Raw genomic sequence first — 16,890 nt, forward strand, 5'->3', positions numbered from 1 at the left:
TTTGAAAATTTGGTAGCATTAAAAGTAGGGTCACTTTAAGGTATTTTTCAAATGAAATATAAAGTTATGGAGCATTAATTTCTGAAATTTTACGTTTCCTAAAACATCTTCCATTTCTTTGCGATGATTTTGTGCAAGTATTTTTAAATTACAAATTCACGTTTGGGAGGGAGAGGAGAGCGAAAGTAATGCTTCACCAATCATAATGTTCAACGGAAGAATAATAGATTTTTGCATTAGGTAATAATTCAATAAAATTATACTTTTGGACATAAAGTTTGCTAATTCCCCAAAAGGTACAACTTTTCGTTATGTCTACAAGCCAATGGGAAAGAAAGAAAAAAATCATTGTTGAAGTTGGGAGGGAAGTGGAAGATGACCCCTTTCTTGTAAACTCTTCACAGTTTCATATATGCATTGTTTGATTGGTGTGAATTCCATTCCCAATGACTTTAGCTTCTCACCTGTGTATTTGTATGGTTTCTTTCTGGGATTTACCTCATCAGAACACCTATAATAATTAGGTCAAATACAATTCATTATTCTCTATACTATCAAATTAGTTCTATCAAAATATTGTGTAGTGCATGTAATATTATTTTTAATTGAATTATTGAAGAAAAAGGTGAGATGCTTAAAGTCATATTGGCAATATTTTATACCTCCCATTTAAAGGAAAAAAAAATTCATAATGCTGGCCAGCTTTGTTGGTCAAGAATGTACTAATTCTCCTACAATATCTCTTTTTGAAAATTAATAAAGTAAAACTTTTTTGAAATTTCTTCGAAGAAGAGACTTTCTAGATTGATGTAGCAAAATTGAAATTTGGAAATCTCACTACCATTAACTCTATACCTTAAGAAGAAAAACAATTTTACATATTAATTAAAAAATAATAAAAGAGGTTATCATAAAAACACCAAGATAACACAATCATATATTTATAACAATAATTTTACACGATATATTTTTTTTTCACTAGATAGGTTGTTCTAAAAAGAAGTTAAAAATTAATTATTAACACACTCTCATAGCTCCTCTAAGTTTTTGGTATTATGAGAGTATTCTTCCAATCATTGTTTGTGAACACCAATTTAAAAATGATGTGAAGTTTATTGGTATTAAAGGAAATATTCATAATAAAAAATCATAGTCTCCCTGTAGTATTAGAAATTTTCTAAAGACAGCTTACTTGGTAGGAAGAGGATATTGAGGGAAGAAGTTGGCAAGAATATCAACCAAATCTCCACGATGAAGCATACTCTCAACACAAATATATCTTCCTGATGCTGATGGAGTTTCATAGACCAAAACATGAGCTTTTGCAACATCCTTAACATCAACATAACCTTGAACTGCATTTACATATGTCTTTGCTGAACCAGTCAAATACTTCATTATATGAACCACACTTGCATTCACTCCTTCTTGCAATAGAGGCCCCAATACCAACATTGGGTTTACCACTACAAGATCCACTCCCCTTTCTTTTGCCACTTCCCATGCTGCTTGTTCTGCCTTTGTCTTTGCATAGCAATACCAATTCTGTCCACACAATTTAATTTTCCACACTTCAAATATTTATATACTTTTCTAAGTTGATTAAAGGGCCAAAAGCTAAGTTGTTACCTTGGTGTTCTTGCAAAACTCAAGGTCACTCCAACAAGACTCATCCACCACTGTGTCCGGGCTTCGGTTAGGGTTCATATAGACGGTGCCGATCGATGACGTGAACACCACTCGTCGAACGTTTGCTTCAGCGGCCGCGGTCATGACATTCTTTGTTCCGATTATGGCTTGCTCCACCTTTTCCTGTAATTGATACACGTGAATACTATTTTTATTTATCATATAAAATAAAGCAATTTACTGTAACTCTTCAGCTTAATATTAAACTTCGAAAAAGAGAGAAATGATGAAGTGAAGTTCTTACAGGATCATCGGTAACCGGAGATGCTGTGTGGAAAACACCATGACAACCCATAATGGCTGTTTTGAGGCTGTCTAAATCTAGAAGATCGGCACTATACAAAGACAACCTTTCTTTAGCGCCTTCCAAGTTCTTCAAATGAGCATTCTTTTGATCATCTGGGTTTCTAACAGTTCCTCTAACAGTGTAGCCCTTCTCAAGAAGAAGCTTTACAAGCCATGAAGCAATGAAGCCTCCCGCGCCGGTGACACACACAATTTGGCCGGAAATTGCAGATGTATCGATCGGCATAGTGGCGGATATGAAAAGGGCAAGAATTTTTGGGTTATATAAATATATATAAACAAGAAATCAGAAGAGGAATGTTGAAGAAGATTAAAGTTGATTATGAGGAGTGGCCTTTGGGGCTGCTTTTATAGGAAAGACAGAAGCTTTCTGCCACTAACCACAATCTTATAAAAATGTAGCACACTCTCTATGTTAATTAAAATTAAAACACTTAACTACTTTTGGCTCCTATTGAATATTATTTGGGTCAAAATAAGAACACTTTGGTTACTAAGCTTCAACAACGAAGATGCGTTTGTAGCTTCAACGAAAGTGAACTCGCTCTCTCTACCCCTAGAAGAGATCATATCTATAGAATTATGTCAACTTGATGGTAGTTGGGTTTAATTTTTTTTTTTTTTTAAAATAAACTATTGAGTGAATAATGTATATTAGAGGACTAATTATATTAAGGGTAGTTAATTACTGGACGTATTCGGGCATAAAATAGTCATAGACACATATTTCTGAAATGGAAAATACTCACTTATCCACCCTTCTTTTTTATAGTTTATTTATTCTGACTTTCTAATGTGTCTAGTGGTTACAAATTTCTTGTGCAGCGTGTATATTTATTAAATACAATAAAAATAGGCCGACGAAAAATACATTATAAAGCCAACAAAGGGTTCCTTTTGGATTGATATCAGAAAAATATCTTTTTCAAAAACCTTATTTTTATATAAATATTTTTTATAAAAATTTATTAAAATATATTTAAAAAGTTGTTTTGAATAGTTATTAAACACTCTAATTTCTTTTAAAAATAACTTACTTTTTAAATTAAATATTTAAAAATGCATTACAAACACATCCTATGTAATCGTTTCTATCAATATAATTATGGTTCGACCTATATAAATTAAACATATAATATCAAGTTATCAACTTTAAAGTTTTGATTCTAAATAGCTATAGCTTATGGTCAGAATTTATTTTGTTTTATTTCTTTAAAAAATGAATCTGCATTAAAACCTAAAAACCCAATAAAGAATATCGATAATTCTAGAAAAATCTTTCCTAGGTAAATTAAAGGCGAATATACCAACACGTTGATTATTTCAAGAGAGACTAAAAGAATTCAGGGGTATCCCAAAGGACAACATTTCTTCCGAGGCTGATAAAAGTGGTGGGGCAAAAATGATTTTTTTTTTTTTAATCGCAGAATGAACCCATTCTAAAAAATAAATGAAAACTAATCTTCTTATACTACCACATTAGAAATGTCCTTTTCATCACCAAATAATAGGAACTTCAGTGTGATATTCATTTCAATCAAGATTTTTTTTTTAAAAAAATCAATAATTGACTAATTGATGATTAATAATGAAAATCGCATTAAGACTCTAATCATTTTACGATAGACGTGACATCTCTGACGCGATAATGCATTCCAGGCGATGGTGGAGTGCTCTATGATGTATAAAAATCGAGTCGAAAACTGACATTATAGGCGATGGTGGAGTGCTCTATGCTAGTGCTCTATGCACTCCAATCATTTTCATTAGTTTTCTAGAATCGAGTCATTCCACCACTAGAATTTGGTCATTGTATAAAAATCTCTAAAATTTTGGCATATCTTATTGGTATGTTGATGTTCTAAAGTGAACCACTAGCATAACCTTATTACAACACATTAGGCATTTGATGTCAGTCGAAAACTGACATTATAGGGGAACAATATTGGTGACCTGACCGACATCGAAGAAGATGTTATTAAAGGTGTTCAATGTCGGTCACCTTTAATGTGATTTTCGTTTGACATTATACATGACTTTAATGTCAATTTTCAACCAACATTGAATACCTGTAATAACATCTTCTTTGATGTCAGTCCAAAATTTGTTCGACACTAAACTACTATTTTTATAATTGGTAGTACCCATCATCGTTAAGTTTTTGAAAAAAATTGATAAGCATGTATAAATCAATCGTATTTTTCTTTCACTTATGCATGCACAAAATAAAATCTCAATGACTTTGTATACAATCTCAACTTTCACATTTATTAGTCATGGAATATGAATTACAACGGTCCAAGATACAAATTTTAAGTATTCAAAATAATACAAAAGATAGTGTTAATGAATTCATCTACATTTCACATCCATAATATGCATGGATAAGCATTGGGGTAGTCCATAGCTTTCTGTCCATAAGGTGAAACAAATTCATTTCTATTCTATAGAGTATCTTCCCAGAGATGGCCTAAAATGAAAATTGGTTTTGGATTACTTAATAACAAGCCAGAAATTAAAACTATGTAGAAACTAACTGGATGCTTAATAACAAAATAAACGACGTTAAGTCGTCGTAATTTCAAAGCAAATTTAGATAAATTTAACTGGAACATGAGAAGACATAGAGTAACATGAATAGAAAAAAGTTTTATAATAATAAGACTTCTCATTGCCTTCTTCAAATCTTAGGACTAAATCACAAAGAGCTTGTGTTGTAGATTGTACAGTCGTTTGCTCACCATACGAGAACCGATGGTTCTACAGAAAATGAAGTACAAAATTCAATAGTTTGTCTTTGAAAGATAACTATAGATGTAACTCAAGCATGTTCAACATGTGTGTGAGCATAAAAAATTAGTCAATTCATTGCACATCCTATAAACTCATCAGTTACCATGATTTTTTTCACGCTATTTGATTCCTAAACAAAAATTACATAAATATATTTGTAGAATATAAAATTGTGCCAAAGCTCCAATGTGATGAACAATAATGCACCTTCATCTGAGGCTATTTTGAGAAAGGAGCATGACCATGTGCAAGCTCTAACCCAGTAATGGCAAAAGACCAGATGTCAACGTTCCAAACAAAATTGTCTGCCAATGTTTGTTTACAAATTTGTTTTCTAAGAGGGAAATAAGGAAATAAAAACTATGGGACAATCATGATAGAAATGTGTGAAGAAAAGAAGTACTAACTTGAAGTCATAAACATTTCATTGCTCCATAACCTCAGGTGTTATTCTGAAATAGAGAAACTTTCTAATAGGAAACAAATTGATAAAACTTCTTTGATGAGAGTTCATAATCCATTCTTTTATACAAACTATTTGTTCGGTAGAAATAAATAATTTTAAAATTTTAATCATTCCAATAGACTAAACTAAATCGGTCTACGAATTGGTAAAAAAGAAAAAATACTACCAAATCGGCCTACATAATTTAACAAAACATTAGTGTATATTTTCAAATTTCACCATGTCTTTGTAAATGCAAAAGCATCAGATGCAAAGCTTACAACTAATTGGAGCTTACGATTCGTTGTTGTCTCTCCAAGTGAATAGACTGGTTGAGATTCTATTGACAAAAGATAATCAATAAATTGAGAACCCAAGGATTTAATTTTCTGGAAAACTGAAACTTGTAAGAAATTTGCATCCAATCCAACAATCTCCCACCATTTCACAAGCATTGAATCAACGGAAAGGGGAAGAAATGACTTATAATCAAACTTATAAGAAGCAAACCTTGGGAGCAAAAAAAAAAAAGAAAAGTCGACCCTTACGAATCAAAGTTGGAAGCGTCAGTTGCAAGCAGAGATGGAATGGCACTACGGATCGTGGATGGAATGGCACTGCAGATCAGAGATGGAATTGCACTGCGGATCGTGAATGGCGCTACAGATCGACGGAGATCGTGAAGGACACTGAAGGTTGGAGCTGGAAGTGTGAGGAGGGCAGATCGAAACTGGAAGTGTGAGGAGGGCAGATCGAAACTGGAAGCGTGAGTAGAGATCGTGAATGGAGCTAGAGAAGAAATTAGGCTTATGAGCGGCGGGAGATATTGTCCAGACGTGAGAGAAAGGAGATAATCAAAAGAAGAAATAGAGTTTCACAAAGTGGAGGAAGTTTATAAATGAGTTTTTTTTACCAATGATGTAAGTCGAAAACCGACATTAAATATCCAATTTTTCTTGTTTATATATGTAATGTCAGTAAAAAATCGACATTAAAGATCAACATTTTTTTTGAACTCTGTCTGACATTAAACATTCGTGCCTTTATTTTTGAATGAATCTCAAAGGCCTAATTTATTGGAGTATCTTTAGTCATGAAGATGACGACAATTCATGTAGACTATACGTTGAAAGACAAAAAGTTGTTGAGACTTTCAATCAATCAAATAATATTTATATTTGTGATCTAGCACTTCAATTAACTAGTCTTAATAGAAAATCAGGTCGAACACATGGAGCCTAAGAATAAAACATCTCTAAACTAGTCTTTGGAAAGAAGTAAATATGGGAGTTTTGGGTCATTGATAATTGTGGCCTGGAAAATAAAATGCAGAATTGTAAATTACATAAAATAAAAGTGTAATTAAATAAAAATAAACCCCCTAGCCTAGAAGATAGGATCATAGGTACTCTTAATATGATTGATTTCAAATTATTCTTTACACTTAGCCAAATTAAATTAGAGAGTAGCCAAATTAATTATAATGACTAATTAACCGTCCTAATTAATAAATAAGAGCAAAGTGAATAGATGAAATGCATGCTAATCAAATGGACTAACTGCATTAAGGTTTAAGGCAACGCTAAGCTGAACATTTAATCGGAATTGTTGAATTACACATTCAATTGATTTCCTCTAGGTTGATTATATAGTGCTAATTGCGGCCAACTCACAACTTTACAAGGTAATCTAATAATTTGCTTCTTAGTAATTATCATACAATTTCATATCACTTATTATATGTAAATTACAAGCATCTAATCATACAATCTAAGAGAAGTTTGTCAGATAATCCAAATAGAATATGATAATGATGAATCTATTAAGATGAAATAAAAAAAAAACATGAACAAAAGTAATATAATTAAGATCAAACCTCACAATCTTCCCAAATGGGTTTTCCTACTCCTAAACTAGCAAAATCAACCTACTTTAGCCACAATTGAGGTCGAAGGTTGATGATTACAATCCAAATTACTCAAGAACAGATAAAAGGGAAAAAAGGGAGAAAATCGGCTAAAGGCCGAGATAAGGGAGAAGAAGTGACCTAAAATAAGGTAAAAAAACAAATATATGTAGGTCGAAGCACCTTGACACTTAGAACAACGTCGCGATGCCATTGCCCGTGCGAGCCATCTGACAGACATAAAACATCGTAGTGCCGCAAAGTTCTTGGAAAGTCCAGAATACCATGCTCTTGGTTTCGAAGTGGCACTGCGGCAGTGCTCTACCATCAATGGCATTTTCATAGTTTCCGTCTAGTTGATGCGTTTGAGCTCCATTTTGGTTTGTTTTTACTTTATTTGGTTCTAATGCCCAATTCTACCTCTTAGGTCTCGAAACCTACAAAATCACGAAATAAACATATAAAATCTAAGAACGACCTCGAGTTAAGAAGAGAAAGTGTTGTGGTTTTTGCTAGCCTAATATATTTTGGCCCTTTATTATATTCAGTGGGCTTGTCTTATTTCAGCACATTAATTTGGCTTCTAATTGGGCTTGGTATACTCTTTGTAGTTTGCAGGGAAAGAGTGTTGTTTCAAGTTTTTTATGAATGAGCTGGAAGAAGAATATTCCTCAACTAAATTTGTTATAGAAGACAGCACGGGATTGGTTGATTGGTTATGGTATGTCACATGAATTCATTTCTCCTTCCAGGAATTTTATCATGCGTAAAGTGGTCCTAAATAAAGTGTTTCCCCTGATATAATTGAATGGCCGGTTGAGTGAGTATTCAGGTGAGCATCGAGGAAGCGAGTAAGCATGCATTGAGAAAGTGAGTGAGCATGCATCGAGGAAATGAGTAAGTGTGCATCGAGTAATCGAGTAAGCTTGTAAGCGTGAAGCTTTCAGGTGAATAGTGAGTAACGAGTAAGTGAGTAAGCGAGCGATTGAGCATCAAGTAAGATGCTATAGAGGTTTAAGTATGACTATGAAAACTCTGAAGCACTGGCTATTTAAGTGTTTTATTCTTGTTCTTGTGATAACAAACTTTGTATTTTCTCTTCCAAAAGAAATTTCTCTGTATTCTTGTTATCAATATCAGTAAAGAAAGATTAAAAACCTTTCTCAGTAGATGTAAATCTCACATTAAGATTGAACTACTATAATTTATGTGTTGTTTGTTCTTTCTTCTCTTCTTCTTTTATTTTCATTTGAGTACTTCCACTGCTACATCACTAAGCTGAAACGTTAGTTAGTATAGCTCAGGTCAACAGTTTGGTATCAGAGCTTTTGGTACTCAGACGCCTAGAGAGAAGTTGAAACTTGAGTCCATGGCAGCTAAGTTTCAGATCGAGAGATTTGATGGAAAGAGCGATTTCGCTTTTTGGAAGAAGAAAATGAATGCTTTGCTCGTTCAATAAAAAGTGGCAAAAGCTTTGGATGAGCAGATAGACCTGTTGGCAACCATGAAGCCAAAAGAAATTATTGAGATGGAGGTAGCCTACAACACTATTATTTTGTATCTTGTAGACAACATTTTGAGACAGGTAAATGATGCAAATACTGCAACAGAGGTATAGAAACAACTTGATGTAATTTATTTGACAAAATTACTCACTAATAAACTGTGTATCGAGGAAAGGTTCTTTGCTTTTAAAATGGATTCCACTAAAGATCTAGAATATAATCTAGATGAGTATAATTGAGTTTTGTTGGATCTTAGTAATATTGGCGAAACTATGTCTGATGAGAATAGTGTTGGATTGTATCAGCATACAGCGGAAATAACAAGGATCAATAAGCACTCTAATTCATTAATTTTGGCAGAAACTAAAGCATGCTATTATAGAAATAAATGAGTTTCAAGTTATACTTTTGTAGAACTTCTTCAAAGCTTGATTTTCAACTGCAAATCTCTCCAAAACTCTTTGTAGACCACCTCAAGCTTTTCCCTACTATCCTCTTGAGCTCTAGATTGAGTTGTGTGACTCAAAATATGTTTGAATTAAGAGAATTTGGAGAAAAGCTCACAGCAGTAACCCAAAAGAAGAACACTTTCTTCACACGAATTTTTTGGCAAAAATTCTACATATTGCATTGCCTCAAATTCACTCCAATCTACTCAATATATTGCAGACTATCATACAATGAAGATGTTGCATGAGATGCAGCTCATTCTTGGAGTAATTGAAGCTTTAGGAGGTGGGTTTAGTATGAGCAACTTGAAGATGATAATAGAAAAACTCAAATTGCATTTTGTGTTTTTCTTCTTTTTCAACTTTTTAAAATTGATTTCAAAAATCAATTTGTTTTCTAAAATTGAAAAAATTATTAATTTTACAAAACTAATTTCATAAATTAATTTATCTAATAAAATTAATAAATAATTATTTAAACAATTTAAATAATTCTAATTAATTTATTATCAAATATTAAATTAATTTTACACAAATCCACCTTCGTATATTTAAATCATACTTAAATATTAATTCTTCAATTTCGTTTAATTCTAATTTGAACGTTTCAAATTAACTTATCATGCTACTCTAAAGCTTATCCATTTACGGGCTAGTAGGGGGACCTCGCGGACCTACAGATCATGGGCTCCAACGATCTAAGATTAATTGGCTTAACTCATTAGACCGAATTAACTCCCATTCGTTAACAAATGGGTCACTCCACTAAAGTCCATAGTTGAACTCCCCTCACTATAGATATATTATATCCACTCGATATAACCATGATTAGTAAGTTAACTCTTCACAGGTTATTCGTAATAACGGCTGTGTCAAATCTCTGTTTTACCCCCAAAATTACCTCTTGTTTCTTAAGTCCCACTGATCCTCTAATGAACAATTGATTTGTGATCCAATCAACAAATCGAGTCCCTCTCGGGCAAATGAGAAGGTGAGGCCCCTTGTTAAAGACCCATAATCAGCACTTAAGAGAACAACCTCTCTACTAATCCTAATCGGGTAGGAGTGAATTCCATCTTGTAGGGCTAGGTCCCCAGCTATTCATCCAGTCCAAAATGGGAGGCTTATTGAGTAATGCTATTGGACTACTGTCACCATTTGCAGATCAAAGAATAATCCCAAACAAATAGAAGTTCATGGTTAGCTCAAGATTAAGGTCAAATTACCTAGGTCATCGCTTTGAAATAGTCAGTCTTAAATAGTAAACACTGTTATAAACTAAGAGTAACTGATTTCATGGTCCGATCTTGTACAAAACTCATTTGCATAAGACGCCCCCACTTCTCATGTCATAATATGTACGAATTAGGATCACTTCGTTTGTAGCACTTTACAACTCTTTGTAACAACTACGGAGTAGGCCGCATCCAATAGTGTTACCCAGAATAAAGCACCCAATCTTATTCATATACTATAGATCATTTTTTATTATTTACTCGAACCTGATCCACTTTTATGTCTTCATATAAAGTTCAAGTACTCATGTAATAGTCAAGGGACTTTTAGGTTTATTGGATTTCTAATAAGCAATATATTCAATAACAACTTATTTAATTTTTAGAATAAGTTCTATTATTTACAAACCACGAGTTTTAGGACATAAAACCCAACGAATAGAGCCATAATATTGTTGAATTCTCTACCTGATTCTTATAATGGAATTAAAATGGCTACTAAGTATGGTAGGGATAGTCTCACGATGGATATTGTGTTAAATACCTTAAGATCAAGAGATTTAGAACTAAGGAAGGCTAAAGGAAAAGAACCTGAAGCCTTAATGACAAGGGGAAGGTCAGAGAAGAAATCCAACAAAAAATTCAAATCGTGGTAGATCAAAGTCTCAAGGAAAAATGAAGAAGTGCTTTTATTGCCATAAGGAAGGTCACATTAGGAGGAATTGTATTGAGCTGAAAAATAAAAGGAAAAATGAAAATAGAAAAGAGGATGATACTCAAAATGTCAATGTGATAGAGAACTACCAAGAAGCTGAAGTTCATACTATTTCATATGGCAAGTTCAAATTAGAATGGAACCTTGACTCCGGATGTTCTTTTCATATGAGTCCAAACCGGGATTGGTTTCAACAGTTTAAGGAGATCAATGGGGGAAAAGTTCTTCTAGGAAATCATCAAGAATGCAGTGTTGAAGAAATTGGAACAGTGTTGGTGAAGATGTTTGATGGACAGATCAGGGAGCTCACTTCAGTAAGGTATGTTCCTGATTTGAAGAGAAATTTTCTTTCTCTTGGAGTTTTTGACATTACAGGATACTCTTGTAGACTTGAGGATGGTACCTTAAAAGCCATAAAAGGAGTGATGGTAAAACATAGAGGAAAGCTTCGACTTGGACTATATGTTTTGAGGGAAATATAGTAGTTGGTGCCTCATCAGCTGCTTCACAGAAACATCAAATAGAAGCAAAAATATGGCATCAGAGGTTGGGGCACATTAGTGAGAATGGTTTAAAACATCATTTCAAGCAAGGATTGTTGGGAACAACTTCAGAAATTAACCTAGATATATAAGAGCACTGCATCTATGGCAAGTCAACAAGAGTTCCATTCAGTAAAGGGTTGTACACGTCTAAATCTGTCTTAGAATATGTGCATGTTGATTTATGGGGTGTTGAACAAACTCCTACCATGGGAGGGGCACGGTTTCTCCTCTCCATTATTGATGACTATTCAAGAAGGGTTTGGACCTATTTGTTGAAAAGCAAAGCTGAAACCTACAAAAAAAATTGTTGAATGGAAGAATTTGGTTGAAAATCAAACAGACAAGAAGTTAAAGTCATTGAGGACAGAAAATGGCTTGGAATTTTTAAGCAATGAATTCAAGCTCCTGTGTGAGAGAGATGGAATTCAGAGACACCTTACAGTAAAAGGAACACCTCAGCAAAATAGCCTAGCCGAAAGGATGAATCGTACATTGTTGGAAAAGGTAAGATGTCTCACGTCAAATGCTAACCTACCAAGGAAATTTTTGGGAGAAGCATTGGAAACAACTACTTATCTTGTTAATAAAAGTCATTCTTCAGCTATAGAGTTTAAAACTCCCATGGAGAAATGGATAGGACATCCACCAGACTTATCTAACTTGAGGATTTTTGGGTGTGTTGCATATGCACATTCCAAAGAGGGAAACTTAGACAATCGTGCTAAGAAGTGTCTTTTTGTGGGCTACCCTAAAGGTGAAAGGGCTATAAACTATGGTGTGTTCAAGAAATACAAGAGAAATGCATCATTAGTAGGGATGTAACTTTTGATGAGACCAAGATGGCATTGACCAATAAAGAGAATAAGATTGCAAGAGCCAGAGGCAGCATCTGAAACTTATATTGAGTTTGAAGTACCGAGCCACACTTCAAATGAATCTAAAAATCAGGAAAATACAGAAGATAACTCTCATATGGAGACAGTTTAAGCAGAAACTTCTCGAGAAGATGATCTTTAGACATATACCTTGGCTAGAGACAAATCGAGAAGGCAGCTTAGGCCACCTTCCAGGTATGCAGATGCTGATATAGTTCACTATGCATTCTGTACTGAGCTGGAAGAGGCTGATAATGAACTACTGACCTTAGAAGAAGCAGTAAATTCAAAAGAAAAACTCAAATGGCAACGAGCTATGCAAAAAATGGATTATTTGATCAAGAATAAAACTTGGAAATTGGTGGACGAACCACTTAAGCAGAAGATGCTTGGATGTAAGTACATATACAAGCTCAAACATGATATTCAAAATAAAGATTCACTAAGATATAAAACAAGACTTTTTACTAACAGGTTTAATCAGAAAGAAGGGGTAGACTACAACGAAATTTTTTTCACCTATAGTGAGACACACCTCCATCAGAATGCTATTATCACTAGTTACTGAGTATAACATGGAGCAGGACCACCTAGATGTTAAAGCATCATTCTTACATGGAGACTTGTCTGAATCTATCTATATGCATAAACCATCTGGATTTATAAAAGCAGAAACTTAAAATAAGGTATGTCTTCATAAGAAATCCTTGTATGGTCTAAAGCAAGCACTTAGGCAATGGTATCTTAAGTTTGATTCTTTTATGTTGTCATGTGGTTTTAAAAGAAGTATGTTGGATCATTGTGTATACTTTAAATATGAAGTAGGAAGACATTCTATTTTCTTATTGTTATATGTTGATGATATGGTAGTAGCAAGCATAGATAGACAATAGGTGAATAAGCTGAAAAATGATTTAAAAGGGGTCTTTGACATGAAAGATCTTGGACCTGCAAAGAAAATACTAGGGGTAACAATTGATAGAGATAGAGATGTTGGTACTATGAGACTTTCTCAAGAAGTATACTCCACTAAATAAACGAAAAATATAAACCATGCGTCAAAACTCCATTACATTTACAATACCTTTGTCTTTAACTAAAACATGAGTAGCGTACAAAAGAAGACATGTAGAACTATATGATCTTGGTGGCAGATGTCACATAATCAGCATACTAGAAATTGAAGAAATGGTACGTGGTAGAAAATATAGGAAGAAAGCATGAGCTAACAAGTTCAGTGAGTGATAGTTTATTATGAATATACTTTTATTAAATGTTTGAAAATATTCCATGAAACCCTAATTTATATAAACCACAAATTCTTCAAATAAGTGCAATTTATTTACAACTTAGATGGCATAAATTAATCATAGAAGAATAAATATAGATAATGAATATTGAAGACATATACATGAATATCGAAACTTGCAATCAAAGTTTTGTACAAAAAGTGGTCATCCTATATATGGAGAAACTCGACATATATAGTAGATGTAACATGATAATATTACACACCGAGTACTCTCAAGGCATATAGCAAAGCAAATATGATCATATGCATGCAATGCAACCTTAAAACTTAAAGGAAAATCGCCTCAACACCCAATTCAAAACCTATATGTGTCAAAGTGGATCACAAAGACCTCATATTATATATCATGGCTATACTAGGGAAACACATTCACATCAGGATAGATATGGGTAATCACTATGGGCACATTAGTGGTTTGAAAAACATTTTAACACAAATCTTGTAACTCATAATCATATATAAAACATGTTTTCTGGTTATTCTTAAGTCATTTAAAATAAAACATACTTTGATGTTTCTTCGACTAAAAAAACACAATATTATTGTTAATTCGTAAACATTCTCTGAAAATCATGTTGGAATCTTCTAGATCATACATAATCATGAATTACTTAAAAATTCATAATGTTTAGCTAGATAATAAATATCTCATGAAATAAACCACTCACCAAACTTTTGACAGGTAAAATTTGAGTCGTTTAGAATGGTTTGTTCCAGTCGTCAAGCAATCTCTATTTCATTTAATATTTTAAGGTTTTGAATAAAAAATTGTTTTGGTTTTAAATTAAGAATTGTTTTCAAATATAGAAAAATGAACTAAAATATTTACAAATATAGCAAAATTTCACTGTCTATTTGCGATAGACCTCAATAGATCGCGGTAGACAACTATCTATGTCTATCATGACAAGGTAGACACAGATAAGTTGTCTATCGCGATCTATTATGGTCTATAATAGATAGATTGTGATATTTTATTATTATTTATAAATATTTTCAGCAGTTTTATCATTCAAAATAATTTTCCTTAAATTAATTTGATTATAATACTTTTTTTATTATCTTTTAAACATAAAAATTTTGGTTAAGTTTGTATTTGAAAAAGCATATGCATTAGTAATGAATCCCCGTTAGAGGTTTTAAAAAGTTGAGTCGTTACATTTTTTGTATTTTGCCATTTATTGTTTTGCTGAGTTTTGATGAGGATTTTGTGAGATTCTTTGTAATTTTATATTCCAACTTGAAGTTTTAGGCTTGTTAAATAGTAAAGCATTTTATTTTTTATTTTATTTTTTTTTAAGGTTGAGGATATTAATTCAATTTTTTAAAGTTCTAAGTGCATTTTCTTAACTGAGGTATAATGGCATCCATACTCATACTAACAGTAAGAGTACATTTCTTAAGGGGCACTTGCACTATTGACAAAATTAAAGATGAAAATTAAGACCATAATCCAATAATTTAAAGTTTGTAAGAATGACAAAATTAATAAGCTCAATGCAATTGGAATACCCAAATGACAAAAATGCTCTCATAGTAAAAAAAAAAAAAATGAGTGATTACATTTGATTGTCATTTGATCACCATCTGATTGTTATCTAATACTATCTAATTCTATCTAATTGTCAGTGATACTGATTGCTATCCGATTGCTATTTTATTACTATCTTATTGTTGTTTGATATGAATTTTTATTTGATTATCATTTATTGTTATTTGATATTATGTACTTTAATTTGTGATTGATATTCAATTGTCATTTGATTGCTACTTGTACCAAGTAGTTTGTGCTTGCCATCTAATTTTTATGTTATTTATAGTTGATACTAAGTTGTTTGTGATTGTGATTATGGTGTTTGACAAAAGCCAATATTGTGTTATTTGATCATCTATCCATCTGATTAACATTTGATTATCTTCCATCTTTGTCAATTACTAAGTAGTTTCTAATTGTCATCTGATTTCCATCTGACTACTTTTTTCTTTTTTTTTTTGTCTGTTTCCAATTGCCTTCCAATTACCTTCCATTTTTCATTAATTATTAAGTGTTTCTGGCTGTAATCTAATTATCATCTAATTACCTTACGTTTGTTGTCAAGGACTAAATAGTTTTTTATTGCAATCTGATTATCATCTAATTACTTTACGTTTTTTATCAATTACTAAATAGTTTCTAATTTTCATTTGATTATCTTTCATGGTTTTTGTCAAATACCAAGACCCCGTTTGGAAAGAATTTCATTTTTTGTTTTTGGTTTTTGAAAATTAAGCTTATTTCTTCCTTATTTCTTACAATGATTTGTATCTTTCTTAAGTATAATGGTTGAATTCTTAGCCAAAATTTGACTTGATCTTTTAAATCACTGGTAAAAATTAGATAAAAAAAGAAAATTTGGAGGTAGAAATAGTGTTTATAGGCTTGATTTTTAAAATCAAAAACAAAAAACCAAATGGTTACCATACAAGGCCTAAGTAATTTCTAATTATCATTTGATTCTCATCTGATTACTTTCTAGTATTTTTTGTCATCTGTTAGTTACTTTCTATTTGGTAGAGTATTTTTTTTTATTGTCATTTGATTTCTATCTGATACTAAATAGTTTGCGATTGATATTTGATAACTTGTAGAAATACGAGTTATTATTCTCTTAAAGTTGGAATAATTAGGGTTAAATAATGAGAAATGTATTTATTATAGTAGAAAAGTACAAGAAATTGCATATACACATTCAACACATACAAAAGCATTCCTTTGATTAAAAAAAAAAAAAATTGCACTATTGACATCTTGTAATGCAGGAATTAGGAAAAATTCATCAAGTGTCGTAAAGAAGTTGATGCATGGAGTCATGCATCAGACATCATCCAATGCAAAGTAGATACATTACGCTTGTGCACTTATTGTCAAATCACAAGTTGCAAGTATGACAGATGTGACCAACAACACTTGAACCAATCAGAGCAAAAAACCGCTGAAGCAGTGTATGGAATTTAATGTGTCAAAGCTAAGTTGCCAAGGAGAAGTTGCTTATAAAAAGAGAAGTTGCTAACCTGCAAAGGGGTTAGATAGTTACTTAGCTGCATAATTAGAGAGTTAGAGAATTTCATTGTACAT

General features: G+C 32.4%; 1 protein-coding gene and 1 long non-coding RNA gene across 2 annotated transcripts; both read right to left on the reverse strand.

Moving 5' to 3' along the window:
* Nucleotides 1-208: 208 nt before the first annotated feature.
* LOC120089691 (cinnamoyl-CoA reductase 1-like) lies at nucleotides 209-2,641 on the reverse strand. The gene is made up of 4 exons (XM_039047056.2): nucleotides 1,934-2,641; nucleotides 1,630-1,812; nucleotides 1,193-1,545; nucleotides 209-511 (listed from the first exon to the last, which is right to left on the reverse strand). The coding sequence occupies exons 1-4, from the start codon at nucleotides 2,219-2,221 to the stop codon at nucleotides 346-348; spliced, it is 990 nt and encodes a 329-aa protein (XP_038902984.2). The 5' UTR covers nucleotides 2,222-2,641; the 3' UTR covers nucleotides 209-345.
* A 1,872-nt stretch (nucleotides 2,642-4,513) lies between these two features.
* On the reverse strand, nucleotides 4,514-6,089 carry LOC150032707 (uncharacterized). The gene is made up of 2 exons (XR_016524697.1): nucleotides 5,782-6,089; nucleotides 4,514-4,755 (listed from the first exon to the last, which is right to left on the reverse strand). It is a non-coding gene; the product is annotated as an uncharacterized LOC150032707 (long non-coding RNA).
* Nucleotides 6,090-16,890: the final 10,801 nt, after the last annotated feature.

Source organism: Benincasa hispida, chromosome 11 (assembly GCF_027475165.1).
Source record: "Benincasa hispida cultivar pf3 chromosome 11, pf3_genome.v1.1, whole genome shotgun sequence".
In the NCBI taxonomy this organism is placed as follows: domain Eukaryota; kingdom Viridiplantae; phylum Streptophyta; class Magnoliopsida; order Cucurbitales; family Cucurbitaceae; genus Benincasa; species Benincasa hispida.

Coding starts and splice junctions, on each gene's coding strand:
- LOC120089691 (XM_039047056.2), bottom strand. CDS start 2,221: ATGCCGATCGATACATCTGCAATTTCCGGCCAAATTGTGTGTGTCACC. Junction 1,813..1,933: donor CTCCGGTTACCGATGATCCT/GTAAGAACTTCA, acceptor TATCAATTACAG/GAAAAGGTGGAGCAAGCCAT. Junction 1,546..1,629: donor AGTTTTGCAAGAACACCAAG/GTAACAACTTAG, acceptor TTGTGTGGACAG/AATTGGTATTGCTATGCAAA.